General features: G+C 47.4%; 2 protein-coding genes across 7 annotated transcripts; both read right to left on the reverse strand.

The window, feature by feature from the left end:
* Positions 1 to 329: 329 nt before the first annotated feature.
* LOC140913657 (uncharacterized) lies at positions 330 to 13,762 on the reverse strand. Of its 4 annotated transcripts, none has more exons than XM_073350421.1 (5): positions 11,444 to 12,399; positions 9,783 to 9,909; positions 8,736 to 8,849; positions 6,332 to 6,421; positions 330 to 5,731 (listed from the first exon to the last, which is right to left on the reverse strand). In XM_073350421.1, exons 1-5 carry the CDS (start codon positions 11,576 to 11,578, stop codon positions 4,290 to 4,292), a joined length of 1,908 nt encoding a protein of 635 aa, XP_073206522.1. In that variant the 5' UTR covers positions 11,579 to 12,399; the 3' UTR covers positions 330 to 4,289. The 4 variants fall into 4 exon arrangements, with proteins under 4 accessions (XP_073206522.1, XP_073206524.1, XP_073206525.1 ...); XM_073350423.1 differs by lacking the exon at positions 11,444 to 12,399 and adding an exon at positions 13,674 to 13,762 and having other exon boundaries at positions 4,172 to 5,731; XM_073350424.1 differs by lacking the exon at positions 11,444 to 12,399 and adding an exon at positions 11,201 to 11,437 and having other exon boundaries at positions 4,172 to 5,731.
* Positions 13,763 to 14,008: 246 nt separating this feature from the next.
* On the reverse strand, positions 14,009 to 25,378 carry LOC140913664 (uncharacterized). 3 transcript variants are annotated; one of them, XM_073350437.1, is made up of 5 exons: positions 25,272 to 25,378; positions 23,189 to 23,315; positions 21,891 to 22,004; positions 16,032 to 16,121; positions 14,009 to 15,447 (listed from the first exon to the last, which is right to left on the reverse strand). In XM_073350437.1, the coding sequence occupies exons 2-5, from the start codon at positions 23,313 to 23,315 to the stop codon at positions 14,009 to 14,011; spliced, it is 1,770 nt and encodes a 589-aa protein (XP_073206538.1). In that variant the 5' UTR covers positions 25,272 to 25,378. The 3 variants fall into 3 exon arrangements, with proteins under 3 accessions (XP_073206538.1, XP_073206540.1, XP_073206539.1); XM_073350439.1 differs by lacking the exon at positions 25,272 to 25,378 and adding an exon at positions 25,158 to 25,259; XM_073350438.1 differs by lacking the exon at positions 25,272 to 25,378 and adding an exon at positions 25,037 to 25,258.
* Positions 25,379 to 26,982: the final 1,604 nt, after the last annotated feature.

Raw genomic sequence — 26,982 nt, forward strand, 5'->3', positions numbered from 1 at the left:
CTTCTCCCCAATATCATCTCCCAAGAGTGACTGGAACATGGCAAAGTCAGCAGTGCAGGGAAGATTGTAGGTCTTCACTTACACACATGGGAGGCAGCCATTTCAGACTCATAATTCTATTATATTATTTTATTCCCTCCAGGAATGATGACACAGCAGTGACACAAAGTCCCATCTCATCATTACCCTCCGACAGAGAGGCATGGCCACAGATTTCCCCACTTGAGGAATGGGGAGACACTGGCCCAGTACTGCTGCTCAGTTTGATCTGTGGATGTTGCTGGGACTGATTTCTCTCCCTCTCTATTTAGGAGTCCCTCTCTTTCTCCTCAAATAGGTCTCTCTGAGCTGCCTGTTCCCACGCAGGATCCCATCTCTGTTCCTGCCCCATGACCCCTAGCTATTTCATACCCTGTCACACTCTGGACTGGGACTGCAACTCCACAAGTTGTTTATAGAAAACACCTACAACAAGTGCCAAACCTGAGTCCCAGCCTGCAAAGTGAAGCAAAGTTGCTCACAGAGTTTCCTGCATTCCTGGCCACTTGGTGTCAAGGCTGAGCTCCAGATACATCTCAATGTTAGGACTAATCTACACTAGAAGTGCTACATCTCCCAATAGTGTTCAAGACACCAAGCTAGCATTCAAGATGCTCAAAGCCGATGGGGGAGAGAGAGCTCACCTGTCAGCATAACATCTCCACCTCTATGAGAGGCGAAAGCTCTCCCACCAACATAGCTCAGTCTACACCAGAGCTTAGGTTGGTATATTTTACATCTCTCAGGGATGTGGATGAGTGTTTTGGTAAGTGATAAAGTCTAGTGTAGACAAGCCCTGGGTGGCACTAAAGTGCCACATAAGCGTCCAGGGATACAAATTCGAATTATTAAAAAAAAAAAAAAAGGCATAACAGGAAGTAACTGACATCTCTCATCCCTGCTGTGATAAATGAAGGGGGTGGGGAGTAGCTCCATTTTATGGACACCCACCCAGCCAGTTAGCTATAAAGTCCCTCTTGGTGGCTGTTCTCTGCTTGCTTTACCTGCAAAGGGTTAACAAAGTCCCCCAGGAAAAGGAAAGGGAGTGGGCACATGACCAAAAGAGCCAATGGGAAGGCTATAACTTAAACTCATAGATATTAAGATCAGAAGGGACCATTATGATCATCTAGTCTGACCTCCTGCACAATGCAGGCCACAGAATCCCACCCAGGCACGCACTCCTGCAATAAACCCCTCACCTATGTCTGAGCTATTGAAGTTCTCAAATCATGGTTTAAAGACTTCAAGGTGCAGAGAATACTCCAGCAAGTGATCTGTGTACCATGCTGCAGGGGAAGGCGAAACCCCCCCCCCCAGGCCTCTTCCAATTTGCCCTGAAGGAAAAATTCCTTCCCAACCCCAAATATGGAGCATGTGGGCAAGATTCACCAGCCAGATACCTAGGAAAGAATTCTCTGCAGTAACTCAGATCCCATCCCATCACAGGCCATTGGGCCTATTTACCATGAATAATTAAAGATCAATTAATTGTCAAAATCATGTTATCCCATCATACCATTTCCTCCATAAAATTATCGAGTTTAATCTTGAAGCCAGATTTTTTAAAATGGGGGAAAAAACTTCCCCTTTGTCTCTGTTGTTGTTCTCCAGAAAAGAAGGGACAGGGAGCAGTTATCCTATGAGAAACATTAAGCCAGGTATGATCATAGATCATCAAATCATACCTAGAACGACTGATTTGGAACCCCCAAATGTGTAAGCAGATCAGGAATGTTTAGAAACACACAATTAGGTTTATTTCCGTTTATTTCTTATGGCTAGTGGACTCCTCTGTGCTGACCCCAGATACTTTTGTTTGCTTGTAACCTTTAAGCTGAACCCCCAAGAAAGCTATTTTGGGTGCTTATTTTTTGGAATTGCTCTTTTAAAACCTAGCAAAAGCCTAAATTCCAGATCTTTGTTCTTTCTTTTTGTTTTTAATAAAATTTACCTTTTTAAAGAACAGGACTGGATTTTTGGTGTCCTAAGAGGTTTGTGCATATGTTGTTTAATTAGCTGGGGGCAACAGCTAATTTCCTGTGTTTTCTTTCTCAGCTCCACCCTGGAGGAGGGAGTGAAAGGGCTTAAGGGTACCCCACAGAAAGGACTTCCCAAGTGTTCCTTCCTGAGTTCCAAGGGCTTTGCATTTGAGTGGTGGCAGCATCTACCCGTCCAAGGTCAGAGAGAAGCTGTAACCTTGAGAGTTTAATACAAGCAAGGAGTGGCAAGTATTAACGTTTTGAATCCTTGCAGGCCCCCACCTTCTGCACTCAAAGTGCCAGAGTGGGAATCAGCCTTGACACCTGCCCATGCCCATTTTTCTGGTGTATGACTTCTGATGGCACAATGAATTAGATGTTGGGTAAGTAATGTAGACACTCTAATCATGACAGCAGCATCCATAGAGGTCAAGCATTTGCATCTTCCATCAATATGATAAAGACGGCAGTCCATAACCAAACAACATGCTGTTTGTTCTTGAGCCCCACAGGAACAGGATGGGGAGCTTGAGAAGCCTCAATGGGTAGAGATGTAAGTTAAAGCACCTGTCACCACAATGTATCCTGTTGTAACGAAGAAGGATCTTTCACGAGAAATCTGATGAGGTTCAATAAGGATAAGTGCAGCGTCCTGCACTTAGGACGGAAGAACCCAATGCACAGCTACAGACTAGGGACCGAATGGCTAGGCAGCAGTTCTGCGGAAAAGGACCTAGGGGTGACAGTGGACGAGAAGCTGGATATGAGTCAGCAGTGTGCCCTTGTTGCCAAGAAGGCCAATGGCATTTTGGGATGTATAAGTAGGGGCATAGCGAGCAGATCGAGGGACGTGATCGTCCCCCTCTATTCGACATTGGTGAGGCCTCATCTGGAGTACTGTGTCCAGTTTTGGGCCCCACACTACAAGGAGGATGTGGACAAATTGGAGAGAGTCCAGCGAAGGGCAACAAAAATGATTAGGGGTCTGGAACACATGAGTTATGAGGAGAGGCTGAGGGAACTGGGATTGTTTAGTCTGCAGAAGAGAAGAATGAGGGGGGATTTGATAGCTGCTTTCAACTACCTGAGAGGTGGTTCCAGAGAGGATGGTTCTAGACTATTCTCAGTGGTAGAAGAGGACAGGACAAGGAGTAATGGTCTCAAGTTGCTGTGGGGAAGGTTTAAGTTGGATATTAGGAAAAACTTTTTCACTAAGAGGGTGGTGAAACACTGGAATGCGTTACCTAGGGAGGTGGTAGAATCTCCTTCCTTAGAAGTTTTTAAGGTCAGGCTTGACAAAGCCCTGGCTGGGATGATTTAATTGGGGATTGGTCCTGCTTTGAGCAGGGGGTTGGACTAGATGACCTCCTGAGGTCCCTTCCAACCCTGATATTCTATGATTCACTTAATATGGTTATTCCGAGAAGGACATGAGAGCTGATTCGGAGAGAGCAGGGGATGGAAATCTGACTTATCTATCCACCAAGAAATGCAGCATCAAACCAAAGTACAGTTCCACACCACCTGTTGGCACTGTTCCTTAGAAATGTTGTCTCTGATACATTGTCTGACAGGCTATTTCAGAAAAGGGGTATCTTGACTTTAGCTGTATCATCATTGTGTGACCTGGAAACTCCACTCTCCAAACCTCAGGTCCTAGCTGGTATTGCTTGTCTGGCAATTAGGTATGAAGACAGAGCCCTGGCTGCATTGTGCATGAAGCCAACTACTAAGACAGCTTGATTCATAATTTTCTCTCAAAGCCAAATAAAAACACCCTTCCTTTTGATTCAGTACTATGAGGGGCACAGAGGAGATGTCACAGCCTTTCATTAACTAAAGAGACAAAAGCTCCTTTTCAGTCTCTGCCAGAATCTTTGCCAATTTTTCCAAACCCAAAAATCCCAGAAGAAATGAAACAATTAATTTGATTTGTGGAGTGTGAGAGGATGGGAGCTGCAGTGAGCAAACAGCCTAGGATAAACCAGGACCTCTAAAGTGCAGTCTTGGCTCCAGTCATCTCTCTCTTAGCTGCAGCCCATAATGCCCACAATGGAATGTTTCGGTACCTGTAGGGTTAAATGCTTCCATCTCCAAAACTACACAAAATAATTTTAACAAACCCAGCACCTAAATTTCTGTCTGCTTACTGAAGAGGTGGGAACATTTCAGAGTGGGAGCAAGTTCTCCCACTTTTACAGACTTTGGGAACGGGTGAAGTAAGAAATTGAAGAGGTTCCCTCCATCAAACACAAGGGTCAAGAGTCTCTATTCTGAGTGGCTGCTCTGGTGTTTAGTAAGATATGATGAGCGAGCAAAACGCTTCCCACACTGAGTGCAGGAATATGGTCGTTCTCCTGAGTGAGTTCTCTGATGCTGAGTAAGAGATGATGAGCGAGCAAAGTGCTTCCCACACTGAATGCAGGAATATGGTCGCTCTCCTGAATGGATTTTCAGATGTTCAGTGAGAGATGATGAGTGAGCAAAGCACTTCCCACACTGCGTGCAGGGATAGGGTCGCTCTCCTGAATGGATTCTCAGGTGGTTGGTAAGGCCTGACAGTTGGGTGAAACTTTTCCCACACTCAGTGCAGCAATAGGGTTTCTCTCCAGTGTGGATTCTCTGGTGGCGAGTGAGATGATGCATATAGACAAAGCCTTTTCCACAGTCAGTGCAGCGATGGAGTTTCCCAGTGTGCACTCTCTGGTGTTTAGAGAGACTGTCTGGATGACGGAATACTTTCCCACACTCAACACAGCGATGGAGTCTCCCCGTAATATGGGTTTCCTGGTGTCTCCTGAGACTTTGAAGGAGACTGAATTTTTTCCCACACTCAGCACAGCAATAGGGCTGCTCCCCAGTGTGGATCCTCTGATGTCTGATCAGATGTTCTCGTAGGCAAAATTTTTTTCCACACTCATGGCACAAGAAGGGTCTCTCTTCACTGTGGATTTTCTGGTGCCGAGTAAGATTTGATGTAAGTTTGAAGCCTTTCCCACACTGGCTACAGCGATGGGGTCTCTTTTCTGAGTGGATTCTCTGGTGATTACGAAATGTTGACGAATCCATAAATTGCTTTCCACACTCAGCGCAGGCATAGGGTCTCTCTCCTGAGTGGACTCTCTTGTGGATGGTAAAAGCTGATAAGTACAAGAATCTTTTTCCGCACTCACCACAATGATAGGGTCTCTCTCCAGTGTGGATTCTCTGGTGGGCAGTGAGCAGTGATAACTGGTTGAATATCTTCCCACATTCAGAACAGGGATGGTCTCTCTTCTTTCTGTGAGCTTTCCCATGTGCTCTGAACTCCTTCTTTCTCCTAAAGCTTTCCCCACACTCACTACAGTGATACAGTTCCTGTCTCTTATGAACCATCCAGTGGTGGCTTATCAGGTCTCTTTGCACCTTGAATTCTTCTCTGCATACACGACAGGTAAATAGGCTCTTTCTGGGCTCAGCTTTAACCTCTGCAGGAGGCTTTCGATATGGCCTGGATCTCCTCTGATGGCCTCTTGAGGTTGCCGGCTCATTCCTGATCAGCTTTTTCTTCTGCCTTTGTGGCCTGCCCTGCCTCTTGTGGTGTCTTCCCCGCTCAGATTTCTTGGAATGGTTCTTCCCTGATGTCCCTGGGAAGGGCCTGAGTGACTCCAGGGTGCCAGGCCCTTCCTCAGGAGTCTGCCCCTCAGCTCTGCTCAGGGTCCTTGCCCCTGCTTGGTGCGGAAGAGAGTACAGATGTTATTTCTTGTGCTGCTCACAAAGGGAAACCACTAATATTCCCAGCAGGGGGATGTGCCTGAGTCAGCCTCATGCCTCTCCCCTCAGAGCAGGGCTGGCTATTGGCAGTTGAGTGCAAGAGGCCACACTGTCTGGGGCCCCAGTGCTGGGGGAAGGAGGAGAAGGTCAGTGTCCCATAGGCCCTGCTAATAGTCCTCCAAGTCAACGTGAAAATCAGCCCCCACAATCCTCTCTCTACACTGAGGCCCATTTCACTGGGGAGAACAGCATCACTACACACCAGCACTGACAACCCTCTCCCGAGGGACACACATGGAACACACACACTATGATGGGATCCCAACGGCTCCGTGTTCTATGGAAAATGGGGGAGAGGGAGAGACTGGGGGAATCTGCGTAAGGGGAGAGATGGGGTTTCTAGGGGGCTGTCTGGGTGAGGAGCTGTAGCACTTCTCATGTTTGGGCTTCAATCCGTATTGTAATGCTCTGTGAGGGGAGAGTTTGCAGCTGATGGACGATTCCTGAAATGAGCTCTCTGGCTCCTACTGATGGAAAGGGCCAAGCTGCTTCCCTACCTGCTCCAGGGGAAGAGCTCTGTGTGAGGAAGAAGCCCAAGGAGCTCTCAATTGCTGACCAGTCCCAGGTCTCTTCTGCATCTGGAAAATCTGCACCAAGACAAGAAGTCTTTGGTTGACATCATATGAACTGATTGATTATCACTGAAAGAAGCCCTTTACCCTGCACGGTAAATTACTCATTTATGGTCACTGTTGGACAGTGGGTTCCACAATGCACAAGAGGGGAAGCTATTTGCGTCTCGACAGTTACTTTGTACTGTGGTAGCACAACTGAGATCATGGTTCCATAGTACCAGGTGCTACACAAAAAAACAGAGAGATCGCCCTGATGTTGAAGAACTTATACACTAAATACACAAAGGGTGGGAGAGAACCTTAGCCAAAGGAGTAATTTGCTGTTGTAATAATTGGGCCCACAAATTTTACCCTAATTGGCCATTTAATTGTAAAAACTGTGAGAAAATCTATAAGTGTTACAATGTCCTACAACAACAAATGTTGATGGGAAAAGGTGAAAAATATAAACAAGATGATGGAATTAGTCCAAACAAAAAAGGCCTATAACGCAATTCAAGGACAGTGTTAAAATGATGGCTGTAAACAAGAGAAGTGTGGAACTGGACATTAACGAACCAAAATGACTGAGTTTAATTTAGGCCTAACTGGCAGAAAAACAATGAGGGGCTGTGCTATTTTGCCTACTAATTCCTTTAAGGGTTTCTCAAAAGAAAACACTTTCAGGAGACAATAAAGGAGCAGAACTGAATGCAACCCTTGCTGACTGAAAAAAACAGCAACAGCAGGAGCGTGCCAACAACTGCTGCAGTGAGCAATACCATCAAGCTGCCGCCCTGATCCTGATTTTGGGACCCCAGATCTTCTTCATCCTAATCCTAAAAGATGTCTTAACAAGACCGGACCAGAGAAAGGGAGCTGGAGGATACTGCCACCGTTACCAGTTCTCGCCAACTCCCCCAAATCACCTGGAATGTGAGATTTTTGTGCCCCTGTCCCTCTTAACTCCCATGAATTCTTTTCATTCCCCGTCATATTTCTTCTCTTTCTTATTTTTCTCCCTTTGCCTTCTAATAAGTAAGAGTCTGGCTTAGCTGGCCAAAACTGCCATAGTTTTCAACCTTGCTGTAAGCCTGTGATCAAAGAAGCAGCCAAACGCATTGTTCAGAACAGACCAACGCTGGTACACGTTTGCCAGGCAGGTCTCCAATTGGCTGATCAGACCATGTGCCGTGCCTGTGTTTCTCCAGCCATGAAGCGGCAAGTAAGAGTAAACCCGAGTCAGAAGCCACATGTTCTATCCATGCTGTTCTTTTCTCTTCCGTCTTGAGTGGGTTTGACTTTTTTTGTCTCCTAGGAAACGGGATCGAATTTTTATAATATCAACAACAGCTCCAAGAGCTTTGATATTTCAAAAGGACAGTTATTACCATGTTTAATACTATCTAAAAGACTTTCCAACAGAGAACTTTTGTCCAAAGACTCTCTCCAGCTAAAGGGAAAGGCAACAAGGGACACTGTCAAAATAAAAGTATTACATCATCCCTGACATTTCAAATGCCTTATCTCTTGTTCCTTTTTTTTCCCTGTATCTTTAATAAAAGAATAGAAAAAAAATGTTGTGGTGTTTTCCATGGTACTACGCAGGCTACTGTTTCTATATTCCTGACCCCAAAGCTTATTTAACACTCTTTAATGTTGCCCATGACAGTGTCATGTTAACATCTTTGTCTCTCTAGGCCCATGTAGTCTATATGAATTAATACAACATTGTCCAAGGTCTGCCAGCATCTCAGTGGCAGAATGAGGAATAGAGTTCAGGTCTCCTCACTCCCACAACATGATGTTGTCTCCCAACTAATCCTGGGGAGTAATAACGAAATCCCTTATTAATGTCAACTGAGAGCCCAAAAAAGTGATGGAACAATGTTGAGTACCTACAAAATTGGGCCTGAACTTGGAACGGAGACACCCAAGTGCTGCTTGGCCAATGATTCAGACAGCCAGGGAAGGATTACAAACACTTTGATAGACGGGATTAGTATTCAAAATGATGTTGACAAACTGGAGAATTGGTCTGAAATCAACAATGTGAAATTCAAGAAACACAAGTACGAAATAGTTCACTTAGGAAGGAAAAATGAAATGCACAATAGAAAATGGGGAATAACTGCCTTGGCAGCAGTACAGCAGAAAAGAACGTGACGGTTATAGTGGATCACAAATTGAATGGTAGCCGATGTGATACTGTTCTAAAAAAGCCTAATATTAGACTAAAAGACTAGCATTCTGAGATCTACTGTCACTTTGGCCAAAACATATCAGGATTCCAGCTGCCTTCAGCTACTTGTTCGATCCCTCCATATGACTTTAACTCCTTCCTCACCTGGGTGGGTACGTCTCAGAATGTCCCCATCTTCATCTTCTGTGAGACCCTGAACACATAGATCTTCCCCTCGTTCTATGCTGGAGATCACCACTGGTTTGGGGGTTTTGATTCCTGCTTAGAGAAAAGCATCACCGCTAAGCACTTCTAGGCACAGAAGTGCTGCACTTTCCACAGATGCACATGCAGTGTTTGTGCCAATTAGGCAATCAGCTAATTGTGAAGGCTAATAGGCAATTGTTTTCCCTAGAAACATGAACTGCAGCTTATGGTCAACACTCCTGGTAGCCGGCAGTGGTGGGATTGTAAAATTGCTGAGTGGATATTTGGAGGGAGGATCCCAGAGCCCAGGCACCAGCCCGAGAACATCTACAATGCAATTTTTAGCCATACAGTCTGAGTCCCACGTCCTGAGTCAACTGACCCAGGCCAACCAGAGCAGCATAGATTAACCCAGCATACACCCGCATAGCTGAACCCAGTCTGCCTTTCTCCTTAACTGTGGTGTTGGCTGGGCTTTCATACTGTTGGCTTGAAGAACACACCATTGTTTTCTGCTCATGTGCTCTGTCTGGGAACTACAAGAGCCAGAATTCTCTTGCACTAAACTGTAGAGCCCTAGTGACCATGGGTGGAAGTGCATCCTCTTGAACATATGCAGTGTAGTTTTAGACCTTTCAGTCCCAGGATATTAGAGAGATCAGCTGAGTGAGGTAATACCTTTTATTGGACCAGCTTCTGTTGGTGAGAGAGAGTTTTCCTTTCCCAGACCGGAAGAAGAGCTCTGTGTGGCTCAAAAGCTTTTCTCTCTCAACAACAGAAATTGGCCCAGTAAAAGATACTACCTCACCCACCTGGTCCCCCCATGAACTGGCTGCTCTGCTCAGTTAAACACACCTCTATCCATCCACACCCATGCACCACTGCTTCCAACCCCATAGACACCTCTCCACCCAACCACTCACACCAATGCTCCATCTCAGTTACGGTGTCTCTGTGCAGCACCCAGTGCAGTGGGGCCCTGATATCACAGACATAGCTCCTCACCTAATGAGACCAGAATCTGGTAATTTTCACACATGATGTGCCTATAAAGTTGCCTTTGCTCCTCGCCCAGCAGGGCCCACTCCGCTGGGGAGAAATACATGGCCACATCCTCAAACGTCACCGACATCTGAAAGGACAAACAACCCAACTCAGCACGGCAAAGTTTACACACTGGTAGAGGAATAGCTGTTGCAGGTGAGGCAGATGTATCGTGGTCCATGGAACCGGGAGCGCCCTAGGAGGTTTGAAAGTTTGTACCATTATTATGGGTGTGGGTTTGCGCAGCGTAAAAAAAGTAATGAAGAGTGTTTTCTATAAAGAAAAGGAGTACTTGTGGCACCTTAGAGACTAACCAATTTATTTGAGCATGAGCTTTCGTGTTTTCTATGTCTGTGATTCACCACACAGTGGTGGCTCTGAGAGCTGGGCCCAGCCCGCAGCTGTGGGTGTTGTATCCTGTCACAAAGAGCTGCATCACTTCTGAGGCAGCGTCCTCCTGATCCTCTGTCGTGATGCGACAGGCAGGCCAAACGTCAGTGAGTGTCACAGCAACCTGGAGCACCAGGTCAAAGCCCCACTTACGTTTAGCCTGCACACCTGACCCTCTGTCACCATGCTGGGGGGCTGGGCAGACCAAACCTGAGTAGCACTACGACCCTTCTAGCCATGAGGCAATGCCCAGAGCAGGGCACTGGGGGCAGGCAGCCCCATAAGACTCTGCTGGAGCCACTACTGCAGGGTGAATGTGGGGCACTGGAGTGGCATTGTGGGGTGTGTGCAGGGTTGGTTCACTCCCCAGGTGCTCCCTCCCTGGGCTTGCCCTCTTTCTTGGGCAGGAATTAGGGTTACAGTGTTGTAGTCGTGTTGGACCCAGGATATTACAGAGACAAGGTGGGGCAGGTAATATCTCTTATTGGACCAACTTTATTTGTTCTTGAGCTACACAGAGCAGGGTCCCAAAGCCCAGGCTCCAGCAGGAGCCCAAATGTCTGCACTGCCATTAAACTGCCCCTAGGCTGAGCCCCATCAGCTGGCACAGCCCGGCTGCAGGTTTCAGTTGCCATCTGCACAGACCCTGGGAGCCCCAGCCAGAGAGCTGCAGCTCAAGCAGGAGCAGCCCAGGCTGGTAGCGCTGGAGGCCCCGGGCTGGATCCCCAGCACGCTGCCCGATGGGGCGCTCACAGAAGGAACCTTCCCCCCGCGGTACCCACGGACCCAGCGCAGCCTCCCCCCGCGCTCCCATCGCCGGTGTGTGCAGCGGCCCCGGCCCGGCGCCGAGCCCGGTGTCCCGAGCGGGCCGGGCCCAGCCCCCGTGGCACAGGCCAGGGGAACCGACCGAACGGAGCCGCCCCCCAGCCCCGGCCGGTGCCTGCTCTGCGGGGAGGGGTCAGAACCCGGCAGCCCCCGCAGCCCCGCACCGGGGAAGGGTCCCGCCTGCCCCCGTCAGCGAGCGGGGGGGCTCGGTCGGGCTCTCGCTGGTTGGGGCGCGGACCCTGCCGGGCTCCGCTGCACAGACCGGCCCCCGGGGGGTGGCTCCGGTCCCAGGCGCGGTTCGGCTCCGGCACCAGCAGCCTCCTCCCCGGGCAGCGATTCGCAGCCTCCGCGGCCGCTTCCCTCCCTCCGCGGCCGCCTCTGGCGGCGCCTCCCCGGGCCCCGCTCACCGCCCCGCGCGCCGGGGCTGCAGCCTGCAGAGGGGGCTCGCTCCCGCACGCGCCGCTCGGGCCGGGCTCGGCCCCCGGGTCTCCGCGGCGGGCACGAGAAGGTCCCTCCCTTCGCCCGCCCCCTCGCGCAGTCATGCCTGGGCCTGTCTAGGCTGCGGAGGACCCCGAGCTCTGTGGGTTTAACCCTTAACCATCTCGGTCGGGGAAGCGAGTTGCAGGGGGAGCCACTAGGGGAGACGGGGTGAAGCCGGTTCCCTGTGGGTTGGTGGCTCCCATCCCTTGTGCAAAGGCGGGTATCGCACCAATGTTACAGTGGGGGGCTGGGCGCCCTGTGTAGGATGGAAACCACTTCAACCCGGGGGGGGGGGGGGCTGCTGCATCTGCACCCCCAGCACCCTGAGTTCCAGCCCCCCTCTTTATTCATCAGGGTGTGAGACCTTTTCAAACATTTCACCAGAATAAATGTGGATTGAGATTCATAACAGTGTCTATCAGTAAATTAATAGATTTAATTATTATTCAAACCTAGAACTGGGATGGGATTGGCTGTAAGTAATAAAATACTTTCATGGCACTTACAGTGCCCTGAAAAGTGAGACAAGGATATGCCATTCCGCAAGCTGAAACTCTGCATCTGGTCTACACTCTGCTAAATATCAGACCCCGCTGAGTTTCTATTTTGTATCTGATTTAACAGTAGTCATACCATATGTATGAAAAAAAAATCAACCGAAAGCAATATTCAACCAAATTGTTTCAGACCGACATGTAATGTTTTCACATAAATTATATGGACAGTTACAATTCAAGAAAGCTCCATGACTAACCTTTCTTGGTCCTTTAGCCATTTTTCCGGTTCTTAATTTGTTTATCTAGAGAAACTGTCTTGCAGGAAAAAATAAACAAACAAACAAGGAGTTTGCAGCACCTTAGAGACTAGCAAATTTATTTGGGCATAAGCTTTTGTGGGTTATGACCCACTTTATTAGATACATGGAGTGAAAGATACAGTAGGCAGGTATAGACAGCCCATGAAAAGATGGGAGTTGCCTTACCAAGTGGGGGGTCAGTGCTAACGAGGCCAATACAGTCAGGGTGGATGTGGCCCATTCTCAACAGTTGACAAGAAAGTATGATTTCTGTCCATTTATTCTTTTGCATAGAGACTATCTGGTTTGGACAATGTACATGGCAGAGGGGCATTGCTGGCACCCTGACTGAATTGGCCTCATTAGCACTACAATAAGTAATATTTTTCCTCTGCTGATATTCATACCTTCTTGTCAACTGTTGGGAATGGGCCACATCCCCCCTGACTGTATTGACCTCGTTAGCACTGACCCCCCACTTGGTGAGGCAACTCCCATCTTTTCATGTGCTGTCTATTTATACCTGCCTACTGTATCTTTCACTCCATGCATCTGATGAAGCGGATCACAACCCATGAAAGCTTATGCCCAAATAAATGTGTTAGTCTCTAAGGTGCCACAAGGACTCGTGGGTTTTTTGCTGATACAGACTAACACGGCTGCCCCTCTGAAACCTGTCTTGCAGCAGTTACATCTTCACTCTGTTTCAAACTATGAGCACAGTTTAGCTCATATTTGTATTCTCCGCATTTAGGAGGCAGAAAATTCCAAATTCCACAGACCTTACACACCTTTACTTATCTAATTATGTACACAACAGTTTAGCTGGCAGTAGACCATAGCACACAAGTAGCATTAGATCAAGGAAACATTTGCACTAACTGTACCTAGCACACAGTTCATATTTGGCAAACCTTAAGAGCATACATCTTGCGTCTGACAGACGTCGCATATACAATAAACAAAGATTCGAACAAGTTAACTACTAGTAAATTAGCAAAATAAAGGTTAGCACGAGCAGAGTATTCTGTCAGATTTTTAGTAGTTCAAAGCTCTAACACCCCCATTTCTAGAGTGGGAATAAGTGTTTAGAGAATATTACAACTGAACTGAAATGCAGCTGGCATAACCTGCTCCAAAAAGAAAGGCAGTCACGGATAAAGTCAGCACTGCAGGGAAGATTACAGGTCTTCACTTACACACATGGCAACGCAGCCATTTCAGACTCATAATTCTATTGTATTAGTTTATTCCCTCCAAGAACGATGAGACAACAGTGACAAAGTCACATCTTGTCATCGCCCTCCGACAGAGAGGCATGGCCATGGATTTCCCCACTTGAGAAACAGGGAGACACTGACCTGGTTCTGCTGATCAATTTGTTTTGTGGCTGTTTGATTGATTTGTTTGATTCATGGACTCCAAACTGCAGTCCTGACTCCAATCATCTCTGTCCCAGCTGCAGCCTATAATGCTCACAATGGAATGTTTCGGTACCTCTAGGGTTAAATGCTTCCATCTCCAAAACTACACAAAATAATTTTAACAAACTCAGCACCTAAATTTGTGTCTGCTTACTGAAGAGGTGGGAACATTTCAGAGTGGGAGCAAGTTCTCCCACTTTTACAGACTTTGGGAACGGGTGAAGTAAGAGATTGAAGAGGTTCCCTCCGTCGAACACAAGGGTCAGGAGTCTCTATCCTGAGTGGGTGCTCTGGTGTTTAGTAAGATATGATGAGCGAGCAAAGCGCTTCCCACACTGAGTGCAGGAATATGGTTGCTCTCCTGGGTGGGTTCTCTGATGCTGAGTAAGAGATGATGAGCGAGCAAAGTGCTTCCCACACTGAATGCAGGAATATGGTCGCTCTCCTGAATGGATTTTCAGATGTTCAGTGAGAGATGATGAGTGAGCAAAGCGCTTCCCACACTGAGTGCAGGGATAGGGTCGCTCTCCTGAATGGATTCTCAGGTGGTTGGCGAGGCCAGACAATTGGGTGAAACTTTTCCCGCACTCAGTGCAACAATAGGGTTTCTCTCCAGTGTGGATTCTCTGGTGGCGAGTGAGATGTTGTAGACGGACAAAGCCTTTTCCACAGTCAGTGCAGCGATAGAGTTCGCCAGTGTGTACTCGCTTGTGTCTAGTGAGACTGTTTGGATGACCAAATACTTTCCCACACTCAGCACAGCAATGGAATCTCCCCGTACTATGAATTTCCCGGTGTCTCCTGAGACTTTGAAGGAGACTGAATTTTTTCCCACACTCAGCACAGCAATAGGGCTGCTCCCCAGTGTGGATCCTCTGATGTCTGATCAGATGTTCTCGCAGACAAAATGTTTTCCCACACTCATGGCACAAGAAGGGTCTCTCTTTGCTGTGGATTTTCAGGTGTCTAGTAAGACTTGATATAACTTTGAAGCCTTTCCCACATTGGTTACAGCGATGGGGTCTCTTTTCTGAGTGGATTGCCTGATGATTACGAAATGTTGATGAATCCATAAATCGCTTTCCACACTCAGCGCAGGCATAGGGTCTCTCTCCTGAGTGGACTCTCTTGTGGATATTAAGAGCCGATATATGGAAGAATCTTTTTCCACATTCAGCACAGCAGTAGGGTCTCTCTCCTGTATGTATTCTCTGGTGGGCAGTGAGATGCGATAACTGGTGGAATATCTTCCCACACTCAGAACAGGGATGGTCTCTCTTCTTTCTGTGAGCTTTTCCGTGTGCTCTGAACTCCTTCTTTCTCCTAAAGCTCTCCCCACACTCGCTACAGTGATACAGTTCCTGTCTCCTATGAACCATCCAGTGGTGGCTTATCAGGTCTCTCTGCACCTTGAATTCTTCCCTGCACACACGGCAGGTATATAGGCTCTTTTTGGGCTCAGCTTTTCCCTCTGCAGGAGGCTTTAGATTTGGCCTGGATCTCCTCTGATGGCCTGTTCCGGTTCCTGACTCCTTCCTAGTCAGGTGCTTCCTCTGCCTTTGGAGCCTGCACTGTCTCTTGTGGTGCCTTCCCCGCTCAGATTTCTGGGAATGGCTCTCCACTGGTGTTCCTGGGAAAGGCCTGGGTGACTCCAGGTTGCCAGACTCTTCCTCAGGAGTCTGCCCCTCAGCCCTGCTCAGTTTCCTCACCCCTGGTTGGTGGGGAAGAGAATTCAGATGTTATTTCTTGTGCTGCTCAGAAAGGGATACTACTAATATTCCCAGCAGGGGGATGTGCCTAAGGGAGCCCCATGCCTCTCCCCTCAGAGCAGGGCTGGCCATCGGCAGTTCAGTGCAAGAGGCCAATCTCCCAGGGGCCTCAGCGCTGGGGAAGGAGGAAGAGATCAGTGTCTCATAGGCCCTGATAACAGCCCCACAAGCAAACATGAAAATCGGCACCCACAATTCTCTCCCTAATCTGAGGCCCATCTCAGTGGGGAGAACAGCATCACCACAGACCCAGCACTGACACCCCTCTCCCGAGGGACTCACACTGTGATGGATCCGAATGGCTCCATGTTCTGTGGAAAATGAGGGAGGGGGAGAGACTGGAGGAATCTGCGTAAGGGGAGAGATGGAGTTTCTAGGGGCATGTCAGGGTGAGGAGCTGTAGCTCTTCTCATGTTTGGGCTTCAATCCCTATTGTAATGCTCTGTGAGGGGAGAGTTTGCAGCTGATGGACGATTCCTGAAATGAGCTCTCCGGCTCCCACTGCTAGAGAGGGCAGGTTCCCTACCTGCTCCAGACGAATATCTTCGTGTGAGGAAGAAGCCCAAGGAGCTTCCGATTGCTGACCAGTCCCAGGTCTCCACCGTATCTGGAAAATCTGCACCAAGACAAAAGGCCGTTGATTGACATCATATGGACCAAACGAACATCACTGACAGAAGCCCTTTCCCCTGCACTGTAAATTACTCATTTATAGTCACTCTTGGACAGTGGGTTCCACATAGGGTGACCAGATGTCCCGATTTTATAGGGACAGTCCCGATTTTGGGGGCTTTTTCCTATTACCTCCCACCCCTGTCCCGATTTTTTACACTTGCTATCTGGTCATGCTAGTTCCACAACATACAAGAGGAGAAGCTATTTGAGGCTTGACTGTTACTTTGTATTGTGGTAGCACAACTCAGCTTGTGGTTTCATAGCACCAAGTGCTACACAGAGAGATCACCCTGATGTTGAAAAGCTTACATACTAAATACATAAAGGGTGGGAGAGAACCTGAGCCAAAAGAGTAACTTGCTGTTGTAATAATTGGGCCCACAAATTTACCCTAATTGCCAGTATAACTGTAAAAACTGTGGGAAAGTTTATAAAGTGTTACAATATCCTACAACAATAAATGAAGATGGAAAAGGTGCAAAATATAAACAAGATGACGGAATTAGTCCAAACAAAAGAGGCCTACAATGCAATTCAAGGACAGTGATAAAATGATGGCTGTAAACAAGAGAAGTGCGGAACTGGACATTAACGAACCAAAATGACTGAGTTAGAATTTAGGCCTAACTGGCAGAAAAACAATGAGGGGCTGGGCTATTTTGCCCATTACTTCCTTTTGGGGTTTCTCAAAAGAAAACACTTTCGGGGGGAAATAAAGGAGCGGGACTGAATGCAACCCTCGCTGACTGAAAAAACAGCAACAGCAGGAGCGTGCCAACAACTGCTGTGGTGAGCAATACCATCATGCTGCCACTCCTGATACTCTTTTGGGACCCCAGATCTTCTTCGTCCTAATCCTAAAAAATGTCCTAACAAGACTGGACCAGAGAGAGGGAGCCGGAGGATACTGCCACCGTTACCAGTTCTGGCTAACTCCCCCAAATCACCTGGAATGTGAGATTTTGTCTCCGTCCCGCCTAACCCTCATGAATTATTTTCATTCCCCATCATATTTCTTCTCTTCCTTATTTTTCTCCATTTGCCTTCGAGTAAATAAGAGTCTGCCTTAGCTGGGCAAAAATGCCAGTTTGCCACATTGCTGTAAGCCCATGATCAAAGAAGCAGCCAAACGCATTGTCCAGAACAGACCAACACGGGACAGGTTTGCCAGGCAGGTCTCCAATTGGCTGATCAGACCGTGTGCCGTGCCTGTGTTTTTCCAGCTGTGAAGTGGCAAGTAAGAGTAAACCCGAGTCAGAAGCCACATGTTCTATCCATGCCGTTCTCTTCTCTTCCCTCGTGTGGGTTTGTTCTGTTTTGTCTCCTAGGACACCAATGCGAGGAGCCTAGGTAACAAAATGGAGGAACTAGAGCTACTGCTGCAGGAAATGAAACCAGATATTATAGGGATAACAGAAACATGGGGGAATAGTCGTCATGACTGGACTACAGGTATTGAAGGGTATGTGCTGTTTAGGAAAGAGCGAAACAAAGGTAAAAGTGGTGGAGTAGCATTGTATATCAATGATGAGGTAGAATGTAAAGAAATAAGAAGTGATGGAATGGATAAGACAGAGTCCGTCTGGGCAAAAACCACATTGGGGAAGAAAACTACTAGAGCCTCCCCTGGGATAGTGCTTGGGGTGTGCTGTAGACCGCCGGGATCTAATTTGGATATGGATAGAGCCCTCTTTAATGTTTTTAATAAAGTAAATACTAATGGAAACTGCGTGATCATGGGAGACTTTAACTTCCCAGATATAGACTGGAGGACGAGTGCTAGTAATAATAATAGGGCTCAGATTTTCCTAGATGCGATAGCTGATGGAATCCTTCATCAAGTAGTTGCTGAACCGACTAGAGGGGATGCCATTTTAGATTTGGTTTTGGTGAGTAGTGAGGACCTCATAGAAGAAATGGTTGTAGGGGATAATCTTGGTTCAAGTGATCATGAGCTAATTCAGTTTAAACTGAACGGAAGGAGAAACAAAAATAAATCTGCGACTAGGGTTTTTGATTTCAAAAGGGCTGACTTTCAAAAATTAAGGAAATTAGTTAGGGAAGTGGATTGGACTGAAGAACTTATGGATCTAAAGGTAGAGGAGACCTGGGATTACTTTAAGTCAAAGCTGCAGAAGCTATCGGAAGCCTACATCCCAAGAAAGGGGAAAAAATTCATCGGCAGGAGTTGTAGACCAGCTGTATGATTAAGAAAAAGCAGAAAGCATACAGGGAGTGGAAGATGGGAGGGATCAGCAAGGAAAGCTACCTTATTGAGGTCAGAATACGTACGGATAAAGTGAGACATGCTGAAAGTCAAGTAGAGTTGGACCTTGCAAAGGGAATTAAAACCAATAGTAAAAGGTTCTATAGCCATATAAATAAGATGAAAACAAAGAAAGAAGAAGTGGGGCCGCTAAACACTGAGGATGGAGTGGAGGTTAAGGATAATCTAGGCATGGTCCAATATCTAAACAAATACTTTGCCTCAGTCTTTAATAAGGCTAAAGAGGATCTTAGAGATAATGGTAGCATGACAAATGGGAATGAGGATATGGAAGTAGATATTCCATACCTGAGGTAGAAGCGAAACTCAAACAGCTTAATGGGACTAAATCGGGGGGCCCAGATGATCTTCATCCAAGAATATTAAAGGAATTGGCACATGAAATTGCAAGCCCATTAGCAAGAATTTTTAATGAATCTGTAAACGCAGGGTTTGTACCGTATGATTGGAGAATTGCCAACATAGTTCCTATTTTTAAGAAAGGAAAAAAAAGTGATCCGGGTAACTACAGGCCTGTTAGTTTGACATCTGTAGTATGCAAGGTCTTGGAAAAAATTTTGAAGGAGAAAGCACTTAAGGACATTGAGGTCAATGATAAATGGGACAAAATACAACATGGTTTTACAAAAGGTAGATCTTGCCAAACCAACCTGATCTCTTTCTTTGAGAAAGTAACAGATTTTTTAGACAAAGGAAATGCAGTGGATCTAATGTACCTAGATTTCAGTAAGGTGTTTGATAACGGTGCCACATGGGGAATTATTAGTTAAATTGGAAAAGATGGGGATCAATATGAAAATTGAAAGGTGGATAAGGAATTGGTTAACAGGGAGACTACAGCCTGTCATACTGAAAGGTGAACTGTCAGGCTGGAGGGAGGTTACCAGTGGAGTTCCTCAGGGATTGGTTTTGGAACCATTCTTGTTTAATCTTTTTATTACTGACCTCAGCACAAAAAGTGGGAGTGTGCTAATAAAGTTTGCGGATGATACAAAGCTGGGAGGTATTGCCAATTTAGAGAGAGACCAGGATATCATACAGGAAGATCTGGATGACCTTGTAAACTGGAGTAATAGTAATAGGATGAAATTTAATAGTGAGAAGTGTAAGGTCATTCATTTTAGGGATTAATAACAAGAATTTTAGTTATAAGCTGGGGACGCATCAATTAGAAGTAACAGAGGAGGAGAAGAACCTTGGAGTATTGGTTGATCACAGGAGGACTATGATCCACCAATGTGATATGGCCGTGAAAAAAGCTAATGCCATCTTGGGATGCATTTGGCGAAGTATTTCCAGTAGGGATAAGGAGGTTTTAGTACCGTTATACAAGGCACTGGTGAGACCTCACCTGGAATACTGTGTGCAGTTCTGGTCTCCCATGTTTAAGAAGGATGAATTCAAACTGGAACAGGTACAGAGAAGGGCTACTAGGATGATCCTAGGAATGGAAAACTTGTCTTATGAAAGGAGACTCAAGTAGCTTGGCTTGTTTAGCCTAACTAAAAGAAGGTTGAGGGGAGATATGATTGCGCTCTATAAATATATCAGAGGGATAAATACCGGAGAGGGAGAGGAATTATTTAAGCTCAGTACCAATGTGGACACAAGAACAAATAGATATAAACTGTCCATCGGGAAGTTTAGACTTGAAATTAGACAAAGGTTTCTAACCATCAGAGTGGTGAAGTTTTGAAATAGCCTTCCAAGGGAAGCAGTGGGGGCAAAAGACCTATCTGGCTTTAAGATTAAACTCGATAAGTTTATGGAGGAGATGGTATGATGGGATAACATGATTTTGGTAGTTAATTGATCTTTAAATATTCATGGTAAATAGGCCCAATGGCCTGTGATGGGATGGGATCTGAGTTACTACAGAGAATTCTTTCCTGGGTATCTGGCTGGTGAATCTCGCCCACATGCTCAGGGTTCAGCTGATTGCCATATTTGGGGTTGGGAAGGAATTTTCTTCCAGGGCAGATTGGAAGAGGCCCTGGAATCATAGAATATCAGGGTTGGAAGGGACCTCAGGAGGTCATCTAGTCCAACCCCCTGATCAAAGCAGGACCAATCCCCAATTTTTGCCCCAATCCCTAAATGGCCCCCTCAAGGATTGAACTCACAACCCTGGGTTTAGCAGGCCAATGCTCAAACCACTGAGCTATCTCTCCCCCCAAGGTTTATTGCCTTCCTCTGTAGCATGGGGCCATGGGGTCACTTGCAGGAGGATTCTCTGATCCTTGAAGTCTTTAAACCATGATCTGAGGACTTCAATAGCTCAGATATATGTCAGAGGTTTATCAGAAGTGGGTGGGTGAGATTCTGTGGTGTGCATCGTGCAGGAAGTCAGACTAGATGATCATAATAGTCCCTTCTGACCTTAATATCTATGAATCTATGAAATGGGATTGGATTTTAATAATAGCAATAACAGCTCCAGCCCATTTCAACTAGCTGCTTCTCTTTTCCCCAGGAGGACAGTTATTACCGTCTTTAATACCATCTAAAAGACTTTCAAACAGAGGCCTTTTGACTAAAGACTCTCTCCTGCTAAAGGGAAAGGCAACAAGGGACATTGTCAAAATAAAAGTCTTACGTTATACCTAAAATGTCTTAACTCTTTTTCCTTCTTTTTCTGTATACTTAATGAAAGGTTAGAAAGAATTTTTCATGGTGATTTCCATGGTACTGAGCAGACTACTGTCTCTGTATTCCAAATCCCAAACCTTATTTAACGCTCTTCAATGCTGGCCATAACAGTGTCATGTTAACATCTTTGTCTCTCTGGGCCCATGTAATCTATATGAATTAATACAACATTGTCCAAGGTCTGCCAGCAGTTCAGTGGCAGAATGAGGAATAGAGTCCAGGTCTCCTCATTCCCATAACATGTTGCCTCCGAACCAGTCCTGGAGAATAATAAGAAAATCTCTTATTAATGTCAACAGAGAGCCCAATAAAGCGATGGAACGATGTTGGGTCCCTAGAAAACTGGGCCTGAACTCGGAAGGGAAATTCCCAAGTGCTGCTCAGCCAATGATTCAGACAGACAGCGAAGGATTAGAAACACTTTGGACAGGATTAGAATTCTAAACCATCTTGACAAACTGGAGAATTGGTCTGAAATCAACACGGTGAAATTGAAGAAACACAAGTTCAAATTAGTTCACCGAAGAAGGAAAAATGAAATGCACAATAGAAAATGGGAGATAACTAGCTTTACAGCAGTACAGCAGAAAAGAATGTGGTGGTTAAAGTGGATCATGCATTGAATGAGAGCTGACAACGTGATACTGTTCTAAGAAAGCCTACCAACAATAGACTAAAAGACTAACAATCAGGGATTTATTGTCACCTGGACCACAATCAGGATTCCAGCTGCCTTCCTTCTATCCCTGCACATCAGTTTAACTCCTTCCTCACCTGGGTGGGTTCCTCTCAGGATGTCCCCATCTTCATCTTCTGTGGGACCTGGCACACACAGATTTTCTCCTCGCTCTATGCTGGAGATCACCACTGGCTTGCGGGTTTGGATTCCTGCTTAGAGAAAATCATCACCGCCCATTAGATCTAAGCTAAGCACTTCCAGCTACACAACTGTTGCACTTTGCACCGCTCCATATGCAATGTTTGTTAATTAGGCAATGAGCTAAATGTGAAGGCTAATAGGCAATTTTTTTCTATGGAAACATGTACTGCAACTTATGGTCAACATTCCTGGAGCCCGGCAGTGGTGGGATATTGAGCTGCAAACAACCTGGCACCTGTGGAAAGGGCAGATGGAGAGGACTGCGATGTCTCAAGGGATTGAGGGGAACAGATGTGACAAATGCTGGATATTTCTCCTTACCCTAGGAGATTTACTCAGTTACCCAGCACCCCCCTTTCTCCTGCAGATATGTTTACATAGGAATAAAACACCTGTAGCTGGCCTGGGCCAGATGACTTGGGTTTGGGCCGTTGGACTGTAAAATTGCAGAGTGGATATTTGGAGGGAGGGTCCCAGAACCCAGGCTCCAACTCGGACATGAACATCTGCGATGCAATTTTTAGCCCCACAACCTGAGCTCTACATCCTGAGTCAACTGACCCAGGCCACCCATAGGTCTTGGGCCTATGCCAGGGGTCTTTTATTCCTGCACAGATGAACCCAGTCTGTCTTTCACCTTAACTATGGCGTTGGCTGGCCTTTCATCCTGTAGACCTAACGAACACACAACCCTTTTCTGCCTATGTGCTCTGTCCGGGGAACTACAAGAGACGCAATTCTCTTGCACTAAACTGTGGAGCCCTAGCGACCATGGGTAGAAGTGCATACTCTTGAAGATATGCAGTGTAGTTGTAGCCATATCAGTCCCAGGATATTAGAGAGATCAGCTGAGTGAGGTAATATCTTTTATTGGACCAACTTCTGTTGGTGATAGAGTAGTTTTGCTTTCCCAGACCTGAAGAAGAGCTCCGTGTGGCTCAAAAACTTCTCTCTCTCACCAACAGAAGTTGGCCTAATAAAAGATATTGCCTTACCAACCTTGTCTCCCCCTGAAAGGGCTGCTCTGCTCCATTAAACATGCCTCTATCCATCCACACCCATGCACCCCTCCTTCCAACCCCATAGACACCTCTCCACCCAACCACTCACACCAATGCTCCATCTCAGTTACGGTGTCTCTGTGCAGCACCCAGTGCAGTGGGGCCCTGATCTCACAGACACAGCTCCTCACCTAACGAGACCAGAGTCTGGTAATTTTCCCACATGACGTGTTTGTAAAGTTGCCTTTGCTCCTCGCCCAGCAGGGCCCACTCCGCTGGGGAGAAATACATGGCCACATCCTCAAACGTCAGCAACATCTGAAAGGACAAACAACCCAACTCAGCATGGCAAAGTTTACACACGGGTAGAGGAAGAGCTGTTGCAGGTGAGGCAGACGTACAGTGGTCCACGGATCTGGGAGGGTTCTGGGAGGTTTGAAAGTTTGTACCATTATTATGGGTGCGGGTTTGCGCAGTGTAAAAGAAGTAATGGACAGTGTTTTCCGTGTATGTGATTCACCACACAGTGGTGGCTCCGGGAGCTAAGCCTGGCCCCCTGCTGTGGGTGTTGTATCCTAGCACAAAGAGTAGCACCACTTCTGAGGCGGCGTCCTCCTGACCCTCTGTCATGATGGGACAGGCAAGCCAAACTTCAGTGTGTGTCGCAGCAACCCGGAGCACCAGGTCACAGCCCCACTTACATTTAGCCGGCACACCTGACCCTCTGTCACCATACACTGCAGCCCCTCCAGCCATGATGCAATGCCCAGAGCAGGGCACTGGGCCCAGTCAACCCCACAGGACCTTGCTGGAGCCACCATTGCAGGGTGAGAGTGGGGCACTGGAGTGGCATTGTGGGATGAGTACAGGGGTGGTTCACTTCCCAGTCACTCCCTCCTAGGGCCTGCCCTCTTTCTTGGGCAGGAACTAGCGTTCAACATGGCTACAACAGTGTGTCCCAGGATATTACAGAGAAAAGGTGGGGGAGGTAATATCTCCTTCTGGACCAACTTTATTTATTCTTGAGCTACACAGAGCAGGGTCCCAAAGCCCAGGCTCCAGCAGAAGCCCGAATGTCTGCACCACAATTAAACTGCCCCTAGGCTGAGCCCCATCAACTGGCACAGCCCAGCTGCAGGTTTTAGTTGCCCTCTAGACCATCGGTGGGAAAACTGCATCCTGCAGGCCGGATCTGGCCCATCAGGGTTTTGGATCCGGCCCGCGGTATTGCCCCCATGGTGCTGCAGGCCCCGTGCCACTCTCAGAAGCGGCCAGCACCACATCCCTGCTGCCCCTGGGGGCGGGGAAGGGGGGCAGAGGGCTCTGTATGTTGCCCTCACCTCCAGGCACCCCCCGCAGCTCCCATTGGCTGGGAACGGGGAACCACGCGCGGCCAATGAGAGCTTCGGGGGAGGTACCTGGAGGCGTGTCAAGGACAGTAAGCGAAGCCCTGTACAAACCCCCGCCCGCCCCCCGGGACCACGCAGGGACCTGGTTCCCGCCGCTTCCCGGAGCGGCGCGGCATGGGGCCAGGGCAGGCAGGCAGGGAGTCTGCCCTGGCCCCGGTGCATGCCGCTGCCACCCCTTAGCCACTTTAGGTAAGCAGCACCAGACTGGAGCCCGAACCCCTCCTGCACCCCACCCCCCAACTCCCTGCCCTGAGCCCCCTGCCCTACCCCACACCCCTCCTGCACCCCTGCCCAGAGCCCCGTCCCGCACTCTGCACCCCAACTCCCTGCCCTGAGCCCCCCATACACCTCACACCCCTCCTCTGCCCCAATCCCTTGCCCTGAGCCGGTTCCTGCACCCCGCACCCCAACCCCCTGCCCTACATACAATTTCCCCACCCAGATGTGGCCCTCGACCCAAAAAGTTTGCCCACCCCGGTCTAGAGAGACCCTGGGAGCCCCAGCCAGAGAGCTGCAGCTCAAGCAGGAGCAGCCCAGGCTGGTAGCGCTGGAGGCCCCGGGCTGGATCCCCAGCACGCTGCCCGATGGGGCGCTCACAGAAGGAACCTTCCCCCCGCGGTACCCACGGACCCAGCGCAGCCTCCCCCCGCGCTCCCATCGCCGGTGTGTGCAGCGGCCCCGGCCCGGCGCCGAGCCCGGTGTCCCGAGCGGGCCGGGCCCAGCCCCCGTGGCACAGGCCAGGGGAACCGACCGAACGGAGCCGCCCGCGCAGCAGCCTCCTCCCCGGGCAGCGATTCGCAGCCTCCGCGGCCGCCTCCCTCCCTCCGCGGCCGCCTCTGGCGGCGCCTCCCCGGGCCCCGCTCACCGTCCCGCGCGCCGGGGCTGCAGCCTGCAGAGGGGGCTCGCTCCCGCACGCGCCGCTCGGGCCGGGCTTAGGATTGAGGCACGGAAGGTCTCGCAGTCATTCCTGGGCGTGTCTAGGCTGTGGAGGACCCCGAGCTCTGTGGGTTTAACCCTTAATCATCTCGTTAGGAGAAGATTTGTTACAGACCCAGCCAGTCGTGAACACGAAGCGAGGTCAGTTCACTGCTGATGGGTCCCATCGTCCCATTCCTTATTCAAAAGAAAAGGAGGACTTGTGGCACCTTAGAGACTAACCCAATTTATCTGATTAATGCTCAAATAAATTGGTTAGTCTCTAAGGTGCCACAAGTCCTCCTTTTCTTTTTGCGAATACAGACTAACAGGGCTGCTACTCTGAAACTTATTCAAAAGAGTATTTTGTAGTAATTCATCAGTGTGCGATGCTTTTTCAAACATTTTACCATAATAAATCTGATTGAATTTCATGACAAAAACAACAAAGAGACCTGTAGCACCTTAGAGACTAACCCATTTATTTGGGCATAAGCTTTCATGGGCTATAACCCACTGTTTCATAACAGTGTTTATACATTATTTAATAATGCAATATTCAAATCTGGAATTGGAATGGGAGTGGCTGACAGTGACAAAATATTTCTCGGAGCACCAGGAGTGCCATTGTGGTGAGACAAGAATATGCCATTCCCAGAGCTGAAACTCCATGTCTGGGCTACTCCCTGCCAAATATTACACCTCTGTTTCTATTTTGTATCTCATTTGACAATAGCTATAGCACATGCACAAAATAATCAACCAAAAGCAATAGTCACACCAAATTGTTGCAGATCCAGAGGTAATGTTTTCACATAAATTATATGGACAGTTACAAATTAAGAAGTCTATGGGACTAACTTCGCTTGCTTTTTGGACAAATTAAATCAGACAAATTAAGAACAGGAGCAATGGCTAAGGTATCAGAACTTGTTTCATTGTGTTATAAATAGGAAAAAAATTATTATAATTAGCATGTGTATTTTGCTTGGTGCACAACCAAAAATATATGAAGAAACTATCAGGCACACCTGGCTGCCAAATAGTCATGTTTATTATTGATATAAAAACACACTAGAAAGAGCTTAATGCAGACTATGCTCAGACTGATTTCTGATAGCTTCTAAAACACAGATCACAGTGAACATCATTAGAGGACTCTCAAACAACTTACAGGGATATTCCCCTATTCCCAGACACACTACACTACTAGTTAAACCAGTCTTTAATGTTGCTGTGAGAGTTGCACAGTAGTAGTGTGGCTCTTGGTACACTTCACTTTTCAAGTTACTTGGAGAACTCTTCATCTGTGCTGGAATCTCTCCACTTCCTTTTCCTTTTAAATTCCAGAATTCCATTACAGAAACGGCAACTCTCCTTTTGATCAAGTTTTTGGAAACATAAAATGGTACCCAGTGTTGTATGTCATCCTAACAGTTTGTACCTGTAAGGACAGCACCTTTGCTTTAATTAGTGTTAATGTTTATTTAGATAACTTTGATGTTCTCTACTGAACTAATCAACATTTGGAACATTATTTTAAATGTTAATATTATATACAAGCTACATTGAAAAGAACTGAAGAGGGGCAGATGAATGATTTATCTGGCCTAGGAACATTTCTTTCTCTGAACAGTCATAGAATATATCTGAAAAGAGGC

The sequence above is a fragment of the Lepidochelys kempii genome, chromosome 6 (genome assembly GCF_965140265.1).
Source record: "Lepidochelys kempii isolate rLepKem1 chromosome 6, rLepKem1.hap2, whole genome shotgun sequence".
Classification (NCBI taxonomy): Eukaryota; Metazoa; Chordata; order Testudines; family Cheloniidae; genus Lepidochelys; species Lepidochelys kempii.